Source organism: Anopheles moucheti, chromosome 3, assembly GCF_943734755.1.
Source record: "Anopheles moucheti chromosome 3, idAnoMoucSN_F20_07, whole genome shotgun sequence".
Lineage (NCBI taxonomy): Eukaryota > Metazoa > Arthropoda > Insecta > Diptera > Culicidae > Anopheles > Anopheles moucheti.
Window position 1 is genome coordinate 19,874,045 of NC_069141.1, and position 19,963 is coordinate 19,894,007.

General features: G+C 43.1%; 1 protein-coding gene and 1 pseudogene across 1 annotated transcript; both read right to left on the reverse strand.

Annotated features, from left to right (window-relative positions):
- Positions 1-17,787: 17,787 nt before the first annotated feature.
- On the reverse strand, positions 17,788-18,616 carry LOC128300631 (uncharacterized; annotated as a pseudogene).
- Positions 18,617-19,018: 402 nt separating this feature from the next.
- On the reverse strand, positions 19,019-19,608 carry LOC128300637 (uncharacterized). Its single transcript, XM_053036764.1, has 2 exons — positions 19,438-19,608; positions 19,019-19,354 (listed from the first exon to the last, which is right to left on the reverse strand). Exons 1-2 carry the CDS (start codon positions 19,606-19,608, stop codon positions 19,019-19,021), a joined length of 507 nt encoding a protein of 168 aa, XP_052892724.1.
- Between the last annotated feature and the right edge of the window lie 355 nt (positions 19,609-19,963).

Genomic DNA, 19,963 nt, shown 5'->3' on the forward strand with positions numbered 1-19,963 from the left:
TCCACAATTACACCGACTACATTTGCTTGGAGCAACAAAGAAGTATAGAATTGTATAAGATTTATTGTTTAAATAAATGTTGAAAATTTGTCATACAAATTGATTTGCATTCCTTCCCTTTTTAAAGAGCTTTATTTAATTCACTGTTTAGCACGGACTATCCGCGACTCTAGGTGATAATTTTGAGAACATATAGGTGATCGCTCCTTTGAAGCCGTATATAATTCCACCCGGGTTTGGCTTAAAGGAACACCTGAGCGCGAGACGAGAATCGATAATTCTATAGTTTGAGGAGACTGCCCAGACAAAGATCGAAGATGTCATTATACGAAACTTATAGTCCAAGTATGCTTATATAATTCAAAGCCTTGAGTGTTGCCTAAAACCGACTGTAACCTCTTAATCGCGTGGAAGATAATCAAGGAAGATAGCCAAGTGGAAGATACTCAGAAGGTTTTTGGCACCATATGGATAGCAGGATATTGAAGGAACTGCAACAATAAAAAAATATTTTCTTGATAAACTCAACATACGGTGCGTATTGGACTTCCCAAGCTCCGGCACGATTACCGCATCATTGGAAAGGTACCAAACATCCTAAAATTGGTCCAAACAGACATAGAAGGTGCGGTTTGGTTGTGCTACTTTTTTCAGAGCTTTAATTTCCGATTGTATGTCCCAGAAAACCATTTGCCAGCTGCAATTCCCACGAAGGTACAATTCGCTTATCATAACGTACCCGCTCTACATTGCACAACGTCTCGTACAATCTTGTCGCAACAGGAGAAATTTCCTTTTATGTGACAGTAATTAACTGTTATTAAAAACATGTTACGCACTTCATCAGTGTAATTAACTTCACTTCGGATAAGATTTGCCACCCGCGCACCTACCCACCAACATCGTACGCATCGTTACGAAACGCACCGGCAGATACGGTGTGGCACAAAAATCCTTGGATGTTTTGCTTGCTGTGTATGGGTGCTGCAGAAGCTCTTCAAATCATACGTGAAAAGCGGGCACCGAAACACACACCCAATGATCCACACGGCGGATAGACCAGTTCCGTGGTGTGATATTACGCGCCATTGCTTCTTCTAATACAAGGTGCTTCGATTCCGTGGAATTAGAAAAGAAAGCTTTCACTCCCACTGCCGATCCACCCGCGTGGAAGGCTCATTTAGTTTTATTTCCCTCATGCAAGCGGGAAAAACATGCGGTCGCCACCGCAAGGCCGTGATTATGGTTTACCCGGGGCGGTTTCATCATTTCGCGATTGCACGCAAATGCGAAGGGTATGTCACGCAAGGGTTATTACAACCGCTGCTTGCCATTACGACGCTAGACCTGGCTTTCGAATAATGAAAATAATTTTTCATTTGCTTAGCGCAACCATTCAACACCGAACGGTACAAACAATGAAATTATGCCAGCACCATGCTTGATAAGATTTATCGTCTTTTTATGGTAAATTGTGTTTGTTTTTGGGAAATTCTTGCAATAGTTTTATACTTCTAAGGTTCTGTTACACGGTTAACGACAATCTAATTCGATGGAGAATATCTTCAAAGGGTCCGATGATTTGTAGCACTTTAATTGGTTGCTAAACCAATGCAATTCATTTGCCTCACAACCGTGGCAACAGCCATCTTCGAGCGCCCATCAATTTCGACGCTTTCATTTCTTCGAAACAGCAATCGTACAATGCGTACAAGCCTCTCCTTCACCGAAGCTTCTACTATGGCTACGCAGAAATTCGTACGTTCTAGCGTAGTTCCACGTACGCGCACGGTTGCCCCGGAGCTGACAATCGAACCGTTTCCCAGACGACTTTCGCCGGAAAATTACGTCATTGCACCCCCATTGGTTTCGTTCGTTGCACGGTGTTGGCGGTGGTGCCTAGACGCAAAACCGTACGCAGAAACCTAACTACTTCCACCTGTCCACATGCGTTTTCGATTAGAATGTCATTAAACAACCGACGAAGGTACAAAGATCATTCTGGTATAACAGGCCGGAACGATTAGAGCAACCTGCCAGAATACCCATCGCCATCGCCAGCGGTAGTAGTATGTGAGAAAAACAAATTTTCCACACATGTGCACCGGTCGGTACTCATCCATATCTCCCGAAGCGTCACGCACGTAAATGACCGGATCGAGATGTGATGTTTCTGTTAGTATTGCATTCTGATATATTACGCCAATGATGTGATATTTGTAAGAGCGTTTGTGGCGGCAATGTAATCCACGTGCTAACAAACCTGTGGTAAGAAGTTTTGTCTTAAGCTAGCAGAGAATCATACTTTTCTGATACATTCTAAAATTGCATAATTTCGCTTTATTTTCATGAAGATGTAGCTCGATAGTAATATAAATGGCCGGCTCTGTCGTACCTCAATTCCAAAATTAAATTATCAACTAGGAGTCCTCGGGTTCTTTATTTCACGATCGTTGAATACATGAGGAGGTTTTTGCAACGGCTGTAATCCACCTTGAATGGTGAATAAATAATTAAATAAAACAATAATTAATAAGGAAATAAAAATAAAAATTAAATAACTAAATGAATAAATACTTGTCTTAAAATATAAAGACTATTGAGTTTAAAACAATACAACATTAAATGCTGGAAGACATGAGTTTAACTTGTTCTATGTAATTTGTCCATTTTCGAAGCATTTCCCATCTACTTAATCACCTTATTTCAAATATGTAATTAATATTTAAACGAACTTTTAAATATGTTCGTTTTTTATCATCAGACAAATGCATCCTTTCAGCTGTAAAAAATCCATCTTTCTCGGTGTAGAAAATCACAACAAGAATTTGCATGACACAAAAAAAAACAGAACACAGAAAGGAAATGGTAAAAAAACAGCAACCCCAAACAGCCGTTGCAGAACCTGTTTCGCACTTGATTTGCAGCAAAACTTCTCAAAGAAGCATCTCAAATTTAAGAGCTAGCCCATGAGAGAAAATAAAATCATACCACATTATCCCTACAGTTTTCGCACTTCTCGAATAGTTCCGCGCAACGGTGACGGTTTCTCGCGCAAAATAGTTCTCACGACCTTAAATTGCACCTTTCCAGAATGGTGTTATCCCATAGCCCAACACCGGGACGAAGACATTCAAATCAAGGATCACAAAACATGGATCGGGGTTCGCACTGCAAGTACCTAATTTTGTGCACATTCAAATGGAAAGGAATAAATAAAATTGGTGCCGAATGAGCGTGCCGGCGAAGAAATCGCGTAATGTTTTTTTTTTTTTCTCTTAAGTTGTTTCGTGGAGAACAAAATGGAAAGAAGGATCTATGGTTCTTTCGTGCGTGCACAGTGAGATAGTAAATCTTATTACCTTAGTTCAGGAATGTATTTTCGACACAAACAACGCTTGTGCAAATATTCATAGCTAGTCGAGCTTAGGAAACGCAATAGAAATTTGTTTAATTTATTATTTCTTCGAGAAACCGTTCGTTTCGTTCCGAAATACGGTCGTTCTATTTAAATAACAAATATTGTATCATTTGTACCTGACTGAGCTTCAAACCAGAACGTGATGAATTCACCAAATTTCTCTTTTCCTCCCCAATCAAGCGCACTGTTTGATAATCATACACCGAAAATAAAACCACCGAGGCTCGCCTGACCAACGTGTGACCAAAACCGTGCATTCGCGCATTGCTATCAGCAACAGCAGCAAAAAAAAACAGGCAGACCATCCAACAAAACAAACACACCGCGCGGCCAAAAGGAAAGCGACCGAAACAATCCGCACGACGCCGGAGAAAATCCGGAATCGTTTCGATTCGATTAGAACGGGGATAATGCTATGCCCCTTTTTGTTTTTTAAGGCCCCGGCCCAACCGAAATTCGGTGGATATCCGTTTCATGTTTCACCAACCGTAACCATTATTATCTGCCAGTACCCCAAACCACGTTTTCCGGTTTCCAGCTATAAGCGCAACCCTTTCCCACTTAGGTTTCTAACCATCCAAAACAAAAAAACATCATCATCATATCCTGAGGTAGCGCAATATATTGCGAGCAAAGATAAAAAAAAAACACGGCATACCTTCACCATTGAAGTGCTCGAAAGGACCCAGGGACATCTCGCAACCGTGCACGGGGGTAAAGAACAAATGAATCGCGATGATATTTTGCCCATTTCGGGCCCTCGTACACTCTCTCCTGAACCACACTTCCATCCGCTTCACTAATTTGGCTTTCTTTTGCGTGTCTAATTCGCGATGCCCAATGAATATCGGCGTATCGGAGCCGATACGCTTCCGCGCGGAATGGAACCGGAAATTGCTTCAATCATACTGTGGTTAAGGGGTTTCGATGGTTTTTGTTTTAAATATTCTACATTTCTGCTGTATTCTTAACTCCTTTGTACCTTCAAGCATACTACAGGGAGGGATAATATGCGAATAGAGCAAAGCCATTCAAATTTTCCATTATTTTCAAGGATTGAGTCATTGCTACATCCTCAAAAATATTCTCCACTTCTAATTATTATTTACTATAAGAATCAAACTAAACGAACATCCCAGTGATTTGTCAACCTAATGTGACTAGAATCCCACACAGCCACATACCCATGCACTTCAGCTCGGCTTGCGTTCATTTGCATGAAGCGAACAGTGCGTCAAGCATCTTTCAATTTTTGTGCAGATCAAGTACCATTGAGGTGATTGCGTGAAATGGGGACGCGAAGTACCCATCCAGCGGGCCCAACAATAGAATGACCAGCTTCCTTCTTAGCAAACACTTCACATACATTCTATGCAACCAGTACCGTGCTCCGACTTTAGTGGTCGTAGCATAAATCATTACTCGGTTGTTTAAAGTTGATAAACGACAAACACTCATCTGGTTTTGTTTTCTATTTGAACCCTTCAAACTTTAAATAAACAAAATATTTTACCAAAATTCTTTACAACATTATTGTCTATTTATTTTGTTACAAATCATTTTTCTTCGCTCTGGCAAATTTAATGCAGCGAATAATAAAATTCTCGATCATTTTGCACTATGCGCCTAAATTTATGCAAAAGAAACACATTTCAAATTCTTCCGTTCATACCGCAGTAACGAGTTTTATTTCTTCAGCGAATTGTATTACATATCAAATTTGCTTTTAAGTTTTCGCATAGATATCAAAAAACGAATATTCTATTTAAAAAACAAGCTCAGACAATTATTAATAATTATTTTCAGTTCGAAATGTATAACAGATCAAACCAGATTTCAAGCGAAAAAGACTTGTAGAATTTAAAATTCATTTTATTTGAAATTAGCGTACTATAATAAATGCACGAATTATACATTGTTAATTATTTTATTTATACCATAAAATGAATAAATAAATAAATAAATAAATAAGAACAAGGTGCAATTTGTTTACGCTGTACAAATTTTTACAATTTGCTGCAAACACATTTCAAATAACATTATAAAACCTAACTATGTGCTGTGCGACGAAGGAAAGATGCCCCGTATTCTGCTGCTGTTCAACATCATCTGCAATTCACATTATGCAAGCTCTAAGGACAGAATAATGTACATTAAATTCTACCACCTGCCCCCGCGAAAGCACGTCCTTAATGCAATGTTTTTCCGAAACCGCCCCGGCCAGCGTAGGCTACGCGCAATTTAAAATGCGCCCCTTATCGTAATTGGAAACGACCACGCTCCTCCCGTGCCACTCGACTGTCCCGGCCGTACGCCAGCCGTTGACCGATAGCAACGCATCGCTTCGTAATTATATATCGTTTCACTTTCACTCCATGCTCCCAGCAGGGCACGCCTGCTACCCGCTGCCTGCCCGTTTTCCCGAAAACGATTCTAATCACCAGTTCATGTGAAGCGAATCTTGAGTTCCATTTTTCTCCCGGACTAACGCCCTGGCCTCGCCACTTGCACGTTCCACCTGCCAGCCACCGTACAAATCATTTCGTCTATCCTAGGCGAAACGCACTGTCTGTACTTTCTTCTCGGTGCGGTTCTCCTCGGGGGAAAAACTAGTCCAAACGAACGGTTGATAAGGATGGTCCCGCGTGTGTACATGCAACATCCCCATCGACCTGCCAGCACGTGCCTGGAATGAGTGTGCCAGCACTCAGGATCCCACCGCGAGCTGACGCTGACGTTCGAACGTGAGTACATAGTCCCCCTATCCGAATGGTAGACTGTGGCACGACACATTTTCCTTTGTGCGGGGATTGCTTGGCTCGCTCTACCTGCTTCTTCTTATCACTCGTGCATCATCATCATCATCATCATTGCAAACACGGGACACCGTGGCAGAAGATTGAGACGTCGCTGCCTGTACTGCCAAAGGTGTGCTAGGGAAAGGATTTTGCAACAGCTGCTAACGGACGGAAGCGAGGGCAAAAGGGGCACCGGAACGAACGCAGCGTCGGTGAAAGTTTCCACCGGTGAAAAACGATCCCGATGGTGGATGATGTAAGGCAGTAGCAGCAGCAACAGCAGCAACTTTCCGCTATGCGTTATTGTTCGTTCGAGTGGAAGCGGATGTAAGGATGCGTAAGGATACGGCAACGAGCGATGCAGGATCTCGTCACACCTCGCTCCCGACACCACTGTCTACGAGCCGGTAGTTATATACATTTTAATGATTTTTGAAGTACCATAGAAGATGATTTTCCAGGCCCGCACCCACTCAGGGCGGCCATCAGACCATCCGCATCCGTGCTAGAAAAGGATGCGGACCGAAACCCCGGCTACGAATGGTTGCCGCATAAGGAGCGAACGGTATACACGTTGCTGACTCAGTACAATCCACCAGCCGTGGATGCCCTTCAGCGCCGTGCGTGAGCTGCTCTAACCTGGTGAAACTCGAGCAAATGCTCTTGATTGAACGAGCGTTCGAGATGGAGAGACCGAAACCATGTAGCGTGTACCGTAGGTTGGGCATTTTAGCCATTGTTCGAGGGACACACACACGCGCACACCTTGCTTTGCCACCAGGTCCTTGCCATTCGGTCCGGTTTTGTCCCGTGAGACACACGGCGATGCTGAGTGATATCGGGTAACAGGTTTCGATTTTGGGTATGTATGTATGATGCATTATCCTTCCTCCTTTCTCGCACAGTTACTAAGGTGGTTTGGCTCTAAACGTTTAGCTAGTGATTTGCCGAAATTTATCGGAAACGAGATGAATTTTGTGAATCTTTCCCCTCAAAGACTAATCCTTTTCCGCACCCCAACCGGCCTTTTAGAGCCCAGAAGATCCGTCCTGTCAGGACAATCACAAAGAATCTTCCGCGTGCGGGATTTGAAGTAAATACACGCACCAAGCTTCTCCACCGTTGCTCGTCCCACTCGCCCAACAATCCTCCGTTTCGTTATGTAGTTTTTAAATCCATCCTAACCATTGTTTCCAGCGAGCTTCCCTATCGAATCAACTTTCGATCAAGCCCATTTTCAAGCCACCAGTCTCTCCAATTTCCACTGTGCAGGAAAGCAATAGTTTCGGGGACGGTTAGATGGATGCGCGCGCGCCATCTCGGGCAGAGATAAATTATATACCTTTGGCACAATCATAACAAAAGCAAGCGGCAAGCGCACAGACAGTGGGAAATAATGGCTGGCCACATAAAAATGCCCCAACAAAACCGGAGACACTTGAGGAGCTGCTCGTTGGCTTTGATTAAAATGATGGGGCCTGAGACATTGGCACGTCAATAAGGGGTTTCCAAAAACGGATTAATTCGATTAAGCGTTTGCGTCGCACGTGGGGAGTTGCTTTTTGGGGGAGCATTTTAAAGGAGCAATTTAAAACCGTTTTAACTTTTTAGAATGCTTCTCGGAAAACACAAAAATCCCTAGCGTCTATTTTAGAAAATCTTGTCCAGAAGTTAGACAATAAAACACATAAATCTATCCTCAAATAGTAAAATTTAATTGCAGGTTTAAATCAAACGCCATCAAACAAACGCGCATGCTTTAACATAAAATCTAAACTCCAACACAAAATAAATAACTTCTATTAGTTGCAGTGTTGTTCCACTTGAAGACGGCGATAAGGCTCCATACCGTGTGCTGTATGCTGTTGATTTCATCTAAAGTTTTTCACCATCATCATCTTCCGTCCATGCATCCCTGGATCTTATGGGGTTGATTTCTTTTCGTTTTTTCAGGAGCGTCCTTACACTTGACATCATGTGACACTGTCGTCCGTGTACATTATTTTCTACAAAATGTATTTGGAACATCCTTCAAGCGTACATCCGCTCTGCTACGCTGGTGCTCCGATGTATCATTCCATTCCGTTTTTCAACCAGAACGATCAAGAACTATGGGTGGGGGAGGGTGGAGGGAGGGGGTGGAGAAATAGGACCTGAAAGGACAGCCTAGCTACAATAGTCGGTACGGAAACGCAAGAAAGCCAGTCTCCGCTTCGGAGCGACAACTTTTCGGCCATCCACTTGAACACATCTTACTACTTGCGTTCGAAAGCATGTTGCTCTGTTCGTTCTCGTTCTTTCCTACTGAAGCCACGCTTCGTCTGTCCCTTGCTAAATTTCCTCCCATTTCCCCAAATTTCCCCGATTCACCACCGGCAGCCTACTCACCTACAAAACCTGCTTCCTGGCCGATATTTTCACCCGGCAATACCAAAAAAAAACGACTCACATCGCCTAGTACATCGTTGTGCCTGCCACCCGCTAGGGTTCTCGTGTCCCGTTGGTGACCCACATAATGGGTACAGCTTTTGAGATGCACAGCAGCAACAGCGAGACCAGCATCACTAGCGTGCTTCGTTTTGCTTTGTCAGTTCTTACGCGTTTTCCTGCCCGGTGAAGGAAAAGTAGGAAATTCGACTCCCGACCACCACGCGGGGCCCGCCCGTTGCCGTTATCGTGACCGGAATCGTCTCGGACGACTAGCCAGCGCTGCGAAACAAATAAACACAATGGGTAAAAGAACTTTGCTTCGGACATAAATCATAAGTTATCAAATTCGTCCTGAATTGCGCTGCTTTTAATAGAAAATATTTGCTTAAAGCAATACTTCCTTCAGCAAGATCTCTCGACCAAAAAAATCAGTGGTTTCAAACCGTACTTTATAGAATGTTGATTACATTCAATATATGCTGACTTTTTGCTGGTATATAAATCAGCATTAACAGAAATAGGAGTTTTAAAATAGTCATCGCTATTGATTTATCATAAAGTCGAATTTTATACGATCATACGTATTTGTTTGGGTTCTGAGAAGGTCCAACTAATTGGACTAAATCGCTTTAAGACTGCTATTAGTCTTTAGTATGCTTTTTACAATATTTTGAATTTAATGATTATTTTCGTACTATCCTTTAACAGGTTTTAAATACATTTAAAGTATAAAGCAATACTGAACTTCTTGTTACACCCAATATAACTCTTTTAAAATGTGAAAATAGTTTTTGGAGAAAATGTCTTCACGACTTTTAGGTCTTCTACTATTCTTTTAATAATTTCTCTAATCTTGCTTATTTAGCAAATGCGACTGCGAGTTAGATTAATTTGATATACAAATTGCATGCATTTAGGCGCAAACATTCAAAATGTCACGTTGCATGACGATTGAAGCTAAAGCTTGTAACCAACACCACTATAACCATTTTTAGACGACTAATAGAACAATTATACATTTCCTTTGCTACATACACAGAGTAAGGCATTCTGTTTTATTGCAAATTGATTACATAACAATTAATCCCATAAAGTAACTGCATCGAGTAGCCCATTAAATTGTTCCCATAGTTCCGAGCCGGTGAGCGCGGGAAAATAAAACAACGTCCAGAGCAAGGGCGTACACGATGCGAAAAACGATGACAGTTTTATCGAGGCCGTCCTTTACCAACACCGATCTCCGCACCATCCGCAACAATAACAATCATCCGCACACGCTCAAGAAAGCGAAACGAGCGCAAAACTCGCACCAAGACACCGGTCGCATACGCATCCGCCCACTCATCCCACCATCGGGTCCATCCAGAGCCCGAGACCGAGACCGAAACTTCTCAAAACCTCACCCCACGCGCTCGCGCTGAACCAACGCATAGCATCAAGACACACGATACTAACGATCGAAAAACCCGGAGCAAGACGCAGACGAAGAACGACGACGGCGAGTTTTCCCGTGTCCTGTGCAATTTTCCGATGGGAAAAGTTTTGCCCTCACACTGTCCGCTGCCATTACTGCTGCTGCTGCTGCTGCTGCAGTGCTCTCTGCAGCACGTCTCCTCTCGGTGGGATGGAAAGAACTGACGTCCGTCCGTTTTGTACACACCGCCAATGCTCGTGTGCCCGGCCGGTATCCCCAAGACCGAGCACTGCTAGACAACGAGCGTCTTGGGAACGAAGCGCTCTTGGCAAATGTCTTGGCCGGATGTCGAAGGATGAAGTCTTCGGAAAACAGGGAAGGGTAGTTGGAATGGCATCGGGGAGGCGACATTTTTCATTTCCTGCTTCAACGTCACTGCCAACGGTGAAAGTGAAACTAGCCCCAGCGAAAGAGGTTGGCAAGAGAAAGAGAAAGAGAGGGAGAGAGCGAGAGTGAGAGAGAAAGGGCGAGAACGATTCTGCTAACAACCTCGAGAAAGAAAGAGCTTGCGTAAGAAGGAAAGTTTTCAAGGGAAGCTTTTCCGAAGGCTCCCGCTTTTTCCCGCTTGCTGTGCTCCATGGCGATGGCGCCAAAAAGTTCACTTTCACTTTCTCACGTTCCGTGTCGGTTGGCCCCTTCGGGGGATTCTGGAGACGAAGCTTCGTCCTTCCAACCCAACCAGGCCTTCCTTGCCCGGTTGCTGCTCCCGTTCGCACGACAAAGGGCAGACTTTCACTTTCGATCGCTTGGTTTTGGCGTTCTCCCCTCCCGTCCGAACCAGCCACACCGTCCGTGCCCTCACTCGGGCTGGGGACGGTAAAGGAAGGGGTTTGTCTTATGTACTTGCTTCCCAACCACCAACCGCGGGTGCGCTTGTGTGAGTGAGTGATTGCCGTAGTGGTTCTGGCTATGTAGCCGGCCCCCGGCATGACACACTATGCAATGGGAAGCATTTCGGTGCCGGATCCTGCTGGGATCGAAGCCAACAGCAAGAGATGCAAGAGCCAGACCAGTTCACCGTGGTCTTATCACGTAGCGCGCCATGGTATGGGAAACGTTACCGACCGCCCAATGTAGTTCGGTAGGTCGCACAAACGGAGCGGATGCGCCGTTCCCTGGTCCCTGGAAGCGAATTTTCGAAGACTATAAATTTTCCCGAAAACATACATTTTAACCGAGCAAGCGAAAAAAGGTGCCCACCATTCGACGTTGGCGGGGACAGGACAGGGTGGTTCCGTACGGAATGGGTGTTATTCGACAAACGCGTAGCAGGTGAGGGAAATCGTTCGGCGAGGAAGGATGGGTAAACGGCACCCGATCCGGGTGCGATGGCAATGGCAGCAGAAACCGGCAAGCGCAGGAGAGTGAGTGAAAGCAAGCGAAGAAAGCTACAACTGTGGTGGGTGGTTGTTTGTGGCAGTAAGATGAAAATCCACCCGGTACCCAGGCCGGAAGCGTTTGCACTGGGAGTTGGGGCAGCGCAACGCACAGCGGGAAGGGCATGCACACGGTGCGTGTGACACGAAAAACGTTTGCCCGAGAGCGGGTTAGTCGGTCGAGCACGTTCCCGACAGCAACGCGGCAAGGGACACGAAACACCGGACCGGGGTGCGGTGGTCGGGCGTTTGGATCAACGATTTTCCGTCTGGAATTTTCGTTCGGTCGCCCGGAAAAGGCAATAAAAACGGATTCACTGCCTCGCCGCCCGTAATGGGGATATAATTCAATGCAACTCCGGTGCGGATGTGGTGTAATTTTGGGTCCCCCTTTTCGTTTTACTCCCGGGAAGAAAACACACGGCCTATCGACGGGAGTTTCCCGCTTGCACACGCACCAGTGGGAGCATCTAATAAAACGCTACCGTCAGCTTGCTGTCCGAGGTGTTGTAATAAATGAGCAGAATTTAATGAACAATTGCTGCTGGGTGCACCGGGCGGATGTTTTTTAAATGAGTACGATAGAGCGATAAATATTTCGTTGGTAACAAAAATCAGCTTATTGTGTTACATGATAATTAACATACATAAATTAATCAAGAAGTGATAGCTTGCTGTAACCAAAAAGATACCACTAAGGAAACAATTATAGTTCAATCATACCTAGCAATTATTAAATAATGCAAAACAATTGATTCGCCTCTTATAGTTGCCTCCTTAATCCCTAATTTATTTGTTTCTAAGTAAAAGTAAAAAAATTAGGCATTACATTCAGTATAAATCAATCCAATTTTGTTTTGATTTTGCTAAATGATATTAAAATTTGGTTAAGAAAACACACAGTGTGTTTGGGTGCAAATGGTAAAGCTTTAAGCATTTCTGGATTATTTTCATGTTGAACTCAAATACCTAGGCGTAGATGGGAAATCTTCTCACTTTTCTCGAAGGTTGTTAATGTCAGTTGAACTTAAGTTGAACTGGAATATATCAAAGTAGACCTGGAATTCGTTCCACTTTACAAGTAGAAATCGAATCTGTTCCAAATTTCTGACTACTGAAACATTTCAAATGTAAAAGATTGCAATTTATCAATCGAGAAAGCTTTTCCCATAATCGTTTTGTCTGTTTGCCACACAGCAAACACGAAATTAATTGTTTGCTCATCATACATTTACAATTTACGATCCACCACTGCATTCGTTGCTACATCCCCAAAACCTAACTGCTTTGCAGCAATTTAGGCGCAGTAAAAAGGAACCGCCCGAAATAGTCCCATTAATATTTTTACACCCGGTTTCGCAAGGCCCGGTCGCAAACAAAACGGTTCGGTGCTGCTGAGCCGAGTGAAATTCACCGAAAATCACAATTTTACATTAAAGCTCAATTACCAGTACCTAACGCCCAATGCTCCGTTTACTGAAATTAGCTCAAACAACAGCACACACTGCGCGTAAAGAAAATTGTCCACCATTACGCTAGTTAGGCATGGGCCCATCTGTGGCCCCATACCTTCGGCCTGCTAGCGCCACGGTTGTATGTGTGTGACCGTACCGCCGTGTACATAGCCGATGTTTGCATGTGGTACAACCGGCGGCACTAGTACACACCACTGACATAGTTCCCACTTGCAGCTAGGGAACCGATTTTCCTCCCCGAACATTGGAATCCTTTCGACCTCCTGCCTCCTTTCCACCCTATCCGACCCTTTAACCCCCCTCCAGAAAAGGATGCCGCTCCGTTGCCTTTCGGGCACTTCTAGAGCCGGCATCATTTCCGTTTGCCTCACAACCTCCGCAACCGCTGCATACAAACGCAACTCCTTCCCCGGCAACTCGACGGGCCTGCGTCGGGCATGGAATGAAAATTCCGGTTTCACCGCAACCCCTGAAAACTAATTTTCAAGAGTGAATAGGCAAAGTGGTACTGTCGATGCCTTCTCCGCCGCCAGCCCCAGCCGCAGCCTCGCGGTGCAGCCTCCAGTACCAGGGTCCTTACCAATACAATCGTTTGCACATGAAATTTTAAACAACTTTCACTGCTGCTGTTGCTGCTGCTGCTGCTGATGCTGCTATCACATTGCCTTACCGTCGGTTGGAAATCATTTTTTCAATCCGCTCCAGTATTTCCCAAATACCCCTTTTCCCATGCTCAGCATTCGCATGGCCTCAACCGAACCACCCACCCCGCTTGATTGCGAAGCGCACTTTTAGGCGTCAGCGCCTGAAAGCCTTCAAGGCACGAAAAACGAATCCTCTGCCCCTTTTGGCGCTAGCTAGCTACTAACGAGGCTTAGTTTCACGTTGGCGTTACCATGGTGCCTCGAGATAGTCAGCTAGTTCACTCCAGCTGAAACCATTCCCACTCTTCCGCTTTCATCCAATCGCTCAACCTACCCGATCCCACAAGGGCTGCAGCGTTGATAGAATATTTATCTGGCCTCCATTCTACCTCGTCACGTCTTTGCATCGTCACCGCCCCGTACCGTACCTTGAGCAAAGGGAGCGCTCCACAACCAGCGGGCTCACCGCGACCCAAATGCAACGCCGTCCTTAGGCGGGTGGGAAAAAGCATGGCTCTAAGCTTAAAATTTATTAACAATTTATGCAGCGTGCAAAACTGGAAAATCTTATGAAAAATTCTATCCACCCTAACCTTGAGACCTTCAGCAACACTACGGGCCCGCAAAAGGCTTTCTCGCTCGGGTTGTATGCGATGCGCACAACATTTGGGCAGCATTGAGTGGAAGAAAATGGTGGAAATTTTGAAAAAACATTTAATCGGGAAAGTAACCGAACCTAGCGTCCTGGTAAAAAGTCCTTCCTACGGTGAAAACCAAACGACCGGTGGATGCCTGAAATTCTTCACCATCAGCCCAGGGGAGGTTTCGATCGGAAACTTTAGTTGCTGATCTTTCATTCCTCCCGAGGGGATTCGGGATTTTATGTTCGCTAGTAAAGCAGTAGGCCACTGAAGAAAAATGGAGAGAAGAAAAAAACACACGCACACACACGTCCACTGGTAGCGAAATGGATTTAAAAGTGCTAGAAGAAAAACAAACCGTGCAGAAACTAAGCCTTTTCCCTTTTTCTCGTTACTTAGCACCACCCGAGACCCGAGTTTCGAGCGAAATACCGACGGTTTGAGAATAGTGCCCCGTACACCTTAAAGGATGCGGCAAACTTTGACCTTTTTTCTCTTTTTTATTTGGCATACACTTTATGCTGTCGTCTCCGGTGAAAGCTAAACAAAAAAACAACAACCACGAACTAACACTTATACATAGTGCAAGCATGGTACGGGCATGTTTATGAGAAGGAAGACACGCCAACGTCACTGCTCAATATTTGATATGCTCGCACTTGTGTGCGGAGGAGCTAAGAAAACAAGCTGCTGTAAAATGACAAACCTCCTGCAAGTTTTATCCCAACCGTGGTTGCGTACGAACCATTACAAGTCGAATTTTATTGAAGCTATACTGACTGTTCTTAATAACGTACCTTGTCTGACACGTCTCCATTATGTTTTATTAAGGGAATTTTTTGAAAACATATTTTAAAGCACGTTTTACAAATAGGTTCACTTTTTCATAATATTTATTAGGCCCGAAATAAACAATGAATGAATTATTTAATGAAACTTATTCAATCCTTAATTTAAAACCCTTTGTTTGCAACGATTATTAAATTTACCATTAATGGAAAGATGGACATAGATTTAAAGCATTCCTTTTGTAAGCATATACACCTGCACTAGAATAAATCATTCACTAAAACATTAGTTATGGCAAATTTGATGAAAGAATGGTGATATTTTTTATTTCAAGTAGGAACAATGCTCAACAGTTGTAAGTTTTATTCTCATTATACTACGGTATAGTTAATCATTTTCAGTTTTTCGATCATGTATCATGGTCTTCTTTTTTTGTACAACGCAACTTCAAATACTACTCCATGGCAGGATATTAGGTTTTATAACCTTTTTACTCTTGGTACAAAGCTACAAAGTACGGGCAGTTCGCGAGATACGCTATTATAGCGAACCGCTATAACCCGGCAAAAAACCGCGTAACTCGAATTTCAGCGTAAGTCGAATCCTGGTGCAATTTCGTTTATACTTCAAAGTCACAGAATCGACTTCCTTCTCTGCACTTAATTTATAAAGCGAATCAGGCGATTTTTGGTAGCTGTTGAGTGAATTATTGCGCTGTGGAGCTTAATTGTGTGTTACAATTATTAATTGAAATCTTCAGTGACAAAGGCTAATTATCAATAACAAAAATAAGACCATATACCAAAAACTTTTTTTTTAATTTTTAAAGATGATACATCAGTTCACAATGCCACTCAAAATGAACTTCTATAGTTATAAAATCTCTACATATCATAGCTTCAACTGGGGCATTTACTATGCTTACACAAAAAAATAAAACTACAAATTAGGAGATCTTCAGCTCCTGCAAAATACCCTCAAAAATACCTGTCAATAGTCAACACAAAAAAGCCAAGATGCGATTGTACTGCTCGTTCAGCTACCATAGCAACAGATCCGCGGATGACTGGTTCCAATTTGCGACACACACACACAGGAAATGTGAAGAAGAAGTAGATCAACGCGTCGAACGAACGATTGCTTCCTGTCCTCCAGTCGGAAGGAACTTTAGCAAACCTTGAGCGAAAGTGGTATGGCTTGCTGGGACAAGGTCCAACTTAACTTCCCCTCCACACCCATAGCCGCCTGCATCACAGCACAATCAACGATAAGACAACCTTTTTCTGGGGGCCAAGACCAAAGATCCACAGCGCACCCATTCCCCAAAACGCTTTGTGGAGAGTTCGAACGATTCGATCGGTGAAACGAAAATCCTTGGGAGAATTTCACCACCTTCCACCCACTGTTCGTTCCACAACAAATCGCACCGTACCGAACCGATTGCCGTGCAGGCAGTTTTTCGTACATTCCGCATCCTTGTATCGCCGTTTCGCTACCTTCCTCACACGGACGCACAACAACAACCTTTTTGGTTGCACTCTCGTGAGGCGCGGGTGCTCGATACAGAGCCGAAACCCGAGCGCCGTGGAAAAGTCGTCGAGTAGGCTGTTTTCGATATTATTTTTCTAGCTCACTTGATTTATCGCACTACACTACTACTCGCCCACGTGCTACCACTGTTGCTCGGCACTCTTGGGTGCAGGAAACGACCCAAATTTTGCTGGTGGTTTTTTTTTCTTCTGCCGACTATATTCGGGCGGCAAATGGTTGGTGGCGCAATCCGCTACGGAGCAGTGGCACAACGCAACGGCACATCGATCGGGGAATTGGTGGTGGGTAGCGCTGAAATGAAACTATGCCCAGCGCTGAATGGGGAATAAATTTAAACAGTAACAACAACGCTGCCTGCCCTTGTCTTGTGCCATCGCTATTATAATGGGTGATACAACTTTTGTCCTTTCTTATCAGCTACTTTATCAGGGCGTTTAGTTCTAGTGTCTAAGGATATAGAGCAAAATTCCATTCGTTTTTAAAGTGTGCAATTGCAAATATGCTTCTACTGTAAAGTGCAAATGGTTATCACTCTTTGTGGCGTGTATTTCTCACGCTAAAGGAACTGCACAGGGCGTAACGTGTTATTAATTGCACACAAGATAAGCAGTTGTTCCGCTGCTCGTTGGAAGTTGGTAGTAGAAACTATAAATATCTCCTGCTAATCGAATCAGTTTAGTTTGAAGTGCATTTAAGAGCTCTTTACGCTATTAAATTGCAATGTAAAAACGAAAAAGTAAGCTTTAAGAGAAGTAAAAAATGCATCGTTTAATTTTATTTTAATTAATGCCTTGCTTAAGACTCGTTAATGATAAATTGTTAATGCAAAAATTACATTAATGATGAAACCAACAACAATTATAAATTGAATATTAAATAATCAGATAATAATCAATTATAATACTAAGAATTGATTTATAAAAGTGATTTTCAATAATTTTTCATGGATAAAATTATACTCACACTCTCACAACAATCGCTCTAAAAATGTTGAAAATAAAAGAAAGAAACTTGGCTAGATTTTACAACATTTTCCACAGTAAAATCGACGACATTTTCTTGGATAAAGGATAAGCATATTTGCTACTTTGACCTAGGTTAAAGTTACCATACATGGAGAAGTGGACACATTTTCACAAATTGATTAGCGTTTTTTATTGATGAAATCGTGCAATGACAACTTCACACCTAATAACTCATGTAGTCATCAGACAGACGAATGCTGAACATATAGCGCATTATTACCGTTTCGTTCAATGTCCCAGAGATCACCATTTTCCACAAACCATTCGACAGTGATTCAGGTAAAACCTCCGTTGGGAACAGTTTATCCAGAATGTGCATTGCTCGCTCCGTTACTGGGCATTCAGCTGGTTGTGCAATATTCTCAATATCTATAATGAACGTCGGATACTCTTCATGCAGATGGTCTAAAAACTCACACAAACCGCTCGTCGGCAGATGCATCGGATAGTGCTGAAACTGTTGATTTCCGAGACGGCTGAGAAATACGTCGGTTGAGAACTGTTTTAAAAGCGATTGTAAAGGTTACAAGGATCTCTGATCAACTAAAATCTGCAACGATGGTTTCTTGGGCACTACTCACCACGATCGTATCGTCTATGGGTTGATTCACGTAAACAGTCCCATTAAGTGTCATCTCCGTGCGGTTGTATTTGCGAACGCGCAGATCAAAATCCATGTACTCCTGTCCGAAAAATTGCTCAAAACGTTCAAACGATGCCTTTACACCGAGCGAAGGTTGGACACAGGCAGCTGTCATGCACAACAGTAAGCAGTACTTCCAAACCAACATCTTATCAGTCAATGTTTTGCTAACAGTTGGTGCAACGTACCATATATACGGTGCACCGTGATGCGATCATGATCATGTAGATCACAACGGTGTTGCGTGCGGATGATCTCTGCACAATCATGTAAGGCAACTGTGTAGCAGTGAGTAATTGCCGATGTTGTCGGCAGTTATACCATTAAATGTAAATGCAAGAAGATACATTTGTTCGATGAAATCTCTTTTCATAGGTAGAGGGCCTATTCAAATATAGTTTGAATTGAAACGGAAATACCTACCTAATAGGTCAACACTCTCGAACTGTTCAGATAATTATTTTAATGTATTTAAGAAAAAAAGGTTGTTAGCTATATAAGTTAACGCAAACTAATAATTGATTTCGATGCTGAATCAATGAAATACTTTCTGTAATTAGCCTTTCTGAATCATTTATAGTTATTAGTGGTTTAGTAAGATGCCCTTGAGTTGTCATAAAATTGCAATATTGTTCAAACACGTCCCTACAATAATACACGTGGTTTGAACTTTTTAATTTGCCTTTATTTAAAATGTGAATTAAATTTTCCTTTACATAGCTTTCGTTCGCATACCGAAGTTTTAGTGCTTTTAAAATCCCGAGTAATCATCACTTAAGCGGATGCTAGCCATTAGCTGTATAACGTCAACGTCGTCCAGTTTAGTAGTGAATTCTATCTTCCACAGCCCGACTGACAGCGGCGTGGGCAACACTTCCGTTGGAAATAACTTATCTTTAACGAACATGGTACGTTCAGTTATTGGACATTCGGATTTTTGTGGAAAGTTCACAATATCTGCAACGACGGTCGAATACTCCTCATGGATATGGTCCATAAACTCACACATGTTAGCCGTTGGCAAGTGTAACGGAGAATGAGCAAACTGTTGATTCCCCAGACGGCTAAGAAACACGTTGCTTGAGCACTATTGGAAACAAAAATGAACGGTGACGTCTGCTTATAAAGTTCGTATAAAAAATACCACCAGATAGTTCTGGAAATACTTACCACGAACGACTGATCTATTGGTTGATTCACGTAAATTGTCCCATTGAGAGTCACCGCAGTGCGATTGAATTTGCGAATGCGTAAATCAAAATTTATGTACTCCTTGCCGATCAACTGTTCCACACGCTCGTAATTCGCTCTCACTCCCAAGGCAGTGTGAACAACTGCCATTATTGAGAGCAAACAACAAGCCCAAGCGAACATCGTCTCCACAAATGATGTGCGCCATCTTGGTAACGCTAATGTTATACAAAACAGTTAAACATTATCGTCATACAATCTTTACATGTACTATCGTTTCATTTGAATCACACGCATTGTCTGATCATCTTTTCAGACGTGTATCGTTCCATTTCCGCAAACGATTAAAATTCACGTGTTTTGATTTTTGACACGTGCCTGTAAACAAAAGTTTAAAAGTGCATGTATTTTTGAATGCCATGCCACATTCAGTTGTAGTAATGCTCCTACATGTGTGTTTACGGTAGCAAAGTGACTGATGATGACGACTTTTAGTGAATTTACG

Excerpts from the sequence above, each read along its gene's own strand:
- LOC128300637 (XM_053036764.1), bottom strand. The coding sequence starts at position 19,608 with ATGGCAGTTGTTCACACTGCCTTGGGAGTGAGAGCGAATTACGAGCGT. Across the intron at positions 19,355-19,437 it reads CAATAGATCAGTCGTTCGTG|TGCTCAAGCAACGTGTTTCT; the intron begins GTAAGTATTTCC and ends TGTTTCCAATAG.